The sequence below is a fragment of the Salvelinus sp. IW2-2015 genome, unplaced genomic scaffold (genome assembly GCF_002910315.2).
Source record: "Salvelinus sp. IW2-2015 unplaced genomic scaffold, ASM291031v2 Un_scaffold3532, whole genome shotgun sequence".
Lineage (NCBI taxonomy): Eukaryota > Metazoa > Chordata > Actinopteri > Salmoniformes > Salmonidae > Salvelinus > Salvelinus sp. IW2-2015.
In genome coordinates, this window is record NW_019944812.1 from 1 (window position 1) to 6,214 (window position 6,214).

At 40.8% G+C, this 6,214-nt stretch overlaps 2 protein-coding genes and 1 pseudogene across 2 annotated transcripts in view; 1 reads left to right on the top strand and 2 right to left on the bottom strand.

The window, feature by feature from the left end:
* Window positions 1–361: 361 nt before the first annotated feature.
* LOC112076044 (mitochondrial glutathione transporter SLC25A40-like) lies at window positions 362–4,179 on the top strand. The gene is made up of 4 exons (XM_024142934.2): window positions 362–570; window positions 698–757; window positions 853–959; window positions 3,608–4,179. Exons 1-4 carry the CDS (start codon window positions 528–530, stop codon window positions 3,677–3,679), a joined length of 282 nt encoding a protein of 93 aa, XP_023998702.1. The 5' UTR covers window positions 362–527; the 3' UTR covers window positions 3,680–4,179.
* Window positions 4,180–4,776: 597 nt separating this feature from the next.
* LOC139025904 (nuclear factor 7, ovary-like) lies at window positions 4,777–5,698 on the bottom strand (annotated as a pseudogene).
* A 192-nt stretch (window positions 5,699–5,890) lies between these two features.
* The window catches only part of LOC112076045 (E3 ubiquitin-protein ligase TRIM39), a 5,479-nt gene continuing 5,155 nt past the window's right edge, over window positions 5,891–6,214 (bottom strand). Inside the window, 3 exon segments of the mRNA XM_070441157.1 lie at window positions 5,891–5,959; window positions 6,085–6,145; window positions 6,147–6,205. Coding sequence (XP_070297258.1) covers window positions 5,891–5,959; window positions 6,085–6,145; window positions 6,147–6,205 — 189 coding nt within the window.

Sequence of the window (6,214 nt, forward strand, 5' to 3'; positions counted from 1 at the left end):
CTGTAACCATGTTGCTGGATCTCCTTGTGCCCAAGAATGGTGCTCTGCTGCAAAGTCTAAATTACTTTTACAATGTAATCGTTGGGTAAACTGCTATTCTTATTTCACTTTATCTAGTTGAATGAAGCATGTATTGTGGAACTTGCCCCATGAAGCAGCATGTACGCAGATAACGAGCTATAAGCATACCGGGACATCACTTTTAAAATGGTTTGGTTTGGACTTCGCGTCCGCTGACAAAGAGCAAGACTACTTGTTCACTGTGGAAGATAAGCCTAGATAATAAGTTAGCTAGCTTCTAGTTCCTGCAATATAGCTAGCATAGCAAGAACTTTGTGAAGGTAAACATAAATGATTACAAATTGTCACTGGCCAGCAATTCAACAATCATTTATTGGTCAATTAAATTGTTCATAACACAAACTGAATCAAATGTTGTTTTGAATATTCTTTTTTAGGTAGATGAGTGGTAATTCTGGTAAACAATCCGTGCCCCGTCGACCAATGGCATTACTCCATTTCAACAGATGTTGGCTTCCTGCTCAGGGGCTCTCCTGACGTCATTGTTTGGTCAGCACGGGAACCCTCCCCTACACACACATACACTGACTATATATATATATATATATATATATATATATGAATGTGATTGTGGAACTATTATATTTAAACTGGCTGTACAACTGTCTTTTTTCAGTCACACCTCTGGATGTTGTCAAGATCAGACTCCAGGCTCAGAAAAGTCCTTTTCCCAAAGGTAATAAGACAATAATCAATGTAACCTACCATTCCTCTGTCCTCTCTCTAAACCACAGTGCTCAATCCATTATGTATGTCTTCATTGTTCTCCAGGGAAATGCTTTGTGTACTACAATGGCCTGATGGACCATACCTGTGTGTGTACGAACGGCAACTCCAAGGCCTGGTACAAGGCCCCCGGCCACTTCAACGGCACTCTGGTAAACATCTTTAACATCTCTACCCAACTCCCAACCCCCATCTAGATATGCAAGGATTGGGTTGGTGTGTATCAAGTGCAACTTTTTTCTAATCATTATTACCGGTAGTTACTTCTTGCAGCCTTAGAATGTATTAAAAAGCAAAACATATAGCCCAATGTTTGAATCACAACTACATAAATAACTCTAAATTAAGCAAATAGGATTACCTGTTTCTTTGTTAACCACTCAACACAGAGTAGCRGCATGTTCACACTCCCTCAAATCGTTTGGAGAAAATATCCTTTCTATTTTATTAAGCTATGTTCAATGGTATTCTTTGTAATATAAAATAATGCCACYGAATTCTAAGCAAATCATGTCTGCTAAATGAACTAGTGTAGCCCACAGCCATATGGCATAGCCAGATCAGGACCTAACATAAGGACAACTCAGAGTATGCTATTCTGTTAATCTGAAAGAGACTACATTTTCTTCATATCATATTTCTTTAGACCTGTCGAAAATAAATCATGGATTTATTGTGATGGTGTAGCCTATATTACATGGATTTATTAGACTTTTTAAAATGTAGATGTTCCAAAGGTCTGCACCAGTAGCTTGTAGGCTATGTGTGGAAGCCAGGAGATGTTAAATGTGTTAATGTTAATTAACTGTCAATTACCGTTAGACCGGCTGTTATTTGCTTGACAATCACCGGCTGATAAAATTTCATGACCGCCACAGCCCGTGGGACTTGGAACCAGCCTCAAGTGATGGACCCATTGAAAGCTAACCACAAGCATTATAAAGATGTACAGTGGCAAGAAAAAGTATGTGAACCCTTAAGAATGATCTGGATTTCTGCATAAATTGGTCATAACAACATACAAACACACTCTTCTTAAACTAATAACACACAAATTATTGTATGTTTCTTGTCTATATTGAATACATCATTTAAACATTCACAGTGTAGGTTGGAAAAAGTATGTGAACCCCTAGGCTAATGACTTCTCCAAAAGCTAATTGGAATCAGGAGTCAGCTAACCTGGAGTACAATCATTGAGACAAGTTTGGAGATGTTGGTTAGAGATGCCCTGCTCAATAAAAAACACAKAAAAAAATTGAGTTTGCTATTCACAAGAAGCATTGCCTGATGTGAAACATGCCTCAAACAAAAGAGATCTCAGAAGACCCAAGAATAAGAGTTTGTTGACTTACATAAGCTGGAAAGGGTTACAAAAGTATCTCTAAAAGCCTTGATGTTCATCAGTCCACGGTAAGACAAATTGTCTATAAATGTAGAAAGTTCAGCACTGTTGCTACTCTCTCTAGGAGAGGCCGTCCTGCAAAGATGACTGCAAGAGCACAACGCAGAATGCTCAATGAGGTTAAGAAGAATCCTAGAGTGTCAGCTAAAGACTTACAGAAATCTTTGGAACATGCTAACATCTCTGTTGACGAGTCTACGATACGTAAAACACTAAACAATAATGGTGTTCATGGGAGGACACCACGGAAGAAGCCACTYCTGTCCAAAATAAACATTGCTGCACATCTGAAGTTTGCAAAAGAGCATCTGGATGTTCCACAGCTCTACTGGCAAAATATTCTGTGGACAGATGAAACTAAAGTTGAGTTGTTTGGAAGGAACACACAACACTGGAGAAAAAAAGGCACAGCACGCCAACATCAAAACCTCAACTGTTAAGTATGGTTAAGGGAGCATCATGGTTTGGAGCTGCTTTGCTGCCTCAGGGCCTGGACAGCTTGCTATCATCGACGGAAAAATGAATTCCCAAGTTTATCAAGACATTTTGCAGGAGAAAGGCTATCTGTCCGCCAATTGAAGCTCAACAGAAGTTGGGTGATGCAACAGGACAACGACCCAAAACACAGAAATAAATCAACAACAGAATGGCTTCAACAGAAGAAAATACGCCTTCTGGAGTGGCCCAGTCAGAGTCCTGACCTCAACTCGATTGAGATGCTGTGGCATGACCTCAATAGAGTGGTTCACACCAGACATCACAAGAATATTGCTGAACTGAAACAGTTTTGTAAAGAGGAATGGTCCAAAATTTCTCCTGACCAGTGCAGGAGTGCAGGTCGGATCTGCAACTACAGAAAACGTTTGGTTGAGGTTATTGCTGCCAAAGGAGGGTCAACCAGTTATTAAATCCAAGGGTTCACATACTTTTCCCACCCTGCACTGTGAATGTTTACACGGTGTGTTCAATAAAGACATGAAAATGTATAATTGTTTGTGTGTTATACGTTTTAAGCAGACTGTGTTTGTCTATTGTTGTGACTTAGATGAAGATCAAATTTTATGACCAATTTATGCAGAAGTCCAGGTAACTCCAAAGGGTTCACATACTTTTTATTGCCACTGTATAATGGTTCGGACTCACCAATAGCATTTGCCTGCCGAGAGTACTTAGCTCCTCTGAACAGAGTGCCGGCTGTAATTTGCGAACCGAGTGTGAACCGATTTTACATGTAGAATRGCACAAASYTGTCYGCKGTCAGARATCAACAGCGTGCTGAATGAACGGTAGACGAACGGGAGATCCACATTCGGTACGACCCTTAAGCGTTTATAAACATGTACATCAGTATCATGCATTAGTTATTTCTCTGGTTCTTTGACCCTCTCTCTACAGGATGCCTTTATTAAGATAGTCCGCAGGGAAGGTATCAAGTCGTTATGGAGCGGCCTCCCTCCAACCCTGTGAGTCTGAAGTCTGCCGTTACTCTGCCTCATTACTAATTCACACTGCTTACTTGGCTTCAGCACTGATTTATGGTCAGCTGTGTCTTGAGTGCCTGGCCCGCTGTGATTCAGCAAACTCATAGTCTATTGATAATTCAGTTGTTTACGATTGTTTCCCATTGTTCTGCTCATTTGTATCGAGCAGTACGGATGGACACTGTGATTTTGTAGACTCAGGGTTTATCGATATTTGATTTGTTAATGTTTTATTTTAAATCTCTCAGTCCTGGATTTGTGTCTGAGCGGTGTGGTAACGGCTGAGTCATGGGCTGTTGATTAATTTGGGAACATTTTATTTGTACCTCTTGCTTGCCCCCATCTGATTTGTGTCTGATATGGTAAAAGCTGATTCATTTTATTTGTTGTTTATGGATATTTCATCTGTTGATGTTGGTTTCTTGTTTGTAATGCCTGATTTGAATGAGTCAGGGTTCTTGAGGAAACATTAGATTTGCATCTCTGTTAATGCTTCTTGCAGTATCTGGGGTCTGACAGTAATAATAATCATTTGATGGATGCGTATATTTGTCCTGTTTCACACATGTACACATGTGGTATTATACCCATGTCTGAAATGCATATCCCGACTCCTCCTGAGACACCCTCGGAGAGTGGAGTCAGGGACAGTAGAGACGAGTGTCAAAGCTGTGGATGAGGCGGGATAACTTCTGGTTAGTAGTCTCTGTCCCACAGAACCCCCTCTCATTCCTGCTGCTTTTTCTCTCAATTCATGACCTATTGGAAGAGAAGGCCCAAGGTCCTTCAGGATACATGTTCTGTTCAGTGCGCAGACTGCCAGTTTAAACCTGAAATTCAACTCTTAACTTGCACCTCTTCCAGAATCCATATTCAATCCCCAGTCAGCCAGACATGGACTGTGAAAACCTGTACATGTTCTCAAAACATGTAGCACATGATATATAATTTTTTATTGTTTTAATAATTCAATGATCACTGCAGTGACCGTTTTCCCAACTTTGTACAGAATACATAGAGAATAAAAGTCACATATTTGACATTTGAATTGTTGAATCAATTGTTTTTATTAGATCAGCAAAGATTTGTGATTTGGTTCAATCCAGTGTTTCTGTTGTTAACATATAATAATTCATATGATAATACAATTCATAATTGAATCCTGTCGAACAAATCTAAATCACGGAGGTAGTGGTGCCTTCCGCTGCGTCAGCGTACACACACAACTGAATCAAGTAAAGGAAGAAGGGCTAACATGGGGAGGTATAATGTGCTGTTCCACTGTTACAGAGGCTTTCCCTGGTAAGATCCTAGCAGCGTAGAGATTGCTGCCAATATTGATGTATGGAAACAATCTCTCTGTAAAAGTGTGTGTGAATGTGTGTATGTGTGTGTTATTATCAAGGTCGTAAAAGGACAGTGGTATCTCTGTCCCAGTCCAGCTGCACTCTGATCCGATGGGGTTTAATGTTCCAGTGTCAGGACCAGTCTGTGGCCCTTTTTGACAACGTGCCCAGTTTTTCATTATAATAGCCTACACGCCAGAGTCCAGTCTGTACCACTCCCTTCCTCTGGACAGACTTATAGACTATCACCTACAAACCATACTGTATTGTCCCCGACGTCTGGTGTCCCAACTGTGTGTTCCAGGAGTCAAAGCCCTCAGAGCCCAGGACCATTCGATAGTGTATCAAACCTCTCTGGGTTGTCAGGAAGCAGACGGATCCATCACTGAATGTCATACTGGTCAAATCGTCAGACAGGTGAGACATGGATGGGCAGTGTTGGGGTCCAGAATCACAGGCGCTGAACAGAGAAAAAAAGAGACATGTTTAAAACCAGAGATCCACTGTTTGTTTTAATTTACTGGGACATTATTGCCAGATGATCAGTGATGTTTTTTTTATCTGAAAATTGTCTGAATGCAATTTAAAAATGGTTTGTGAAGATAATGACATTGGTAAGAAATAAAATCAGACTCACTGTATTGAACAGACTTCAGCATCTTCTCCAGAACTGACCTGCAGGTGCCCAGGTGCTTGCCACATTGATCAAGCGCTCCAGAAAACAAGCTCTGGATCTGGGCTTGTGCACTGGGCTCTAGAAGAATATCCAAGAGTTAGTGATACGGTGGGGTTGGGTTCAGACCACAGGGAACAGAGAGAGAGAAGAGGCCAATCACTTAGAGTCCGATTCTTCACCCCTTCCCTGAGGTGTGGCGGACAAATAGGACGAGCCTTACCTTTTTTAACGTGTCCTTGTAGTTCTGCAGGTGAACAAAAGTGCAAATGAATCAATAATACATGTAATCACTGAAATCAATCATCAGTTAATAATCAATAAATCTAATCCCAAATAACCTCTAGACACCACAGAGATATTGGTCCTTACCTGCAGGAATGAGATGTCATCAGATACCAGGTCCTTCTTTATGGCTCTCGTTGTGTCTAATGGCTGCTATCTCTCTGTTCATATCGTCAATCATCTTCTTCATCCTCCGACTCTTCTCCTCCTCTTCCTC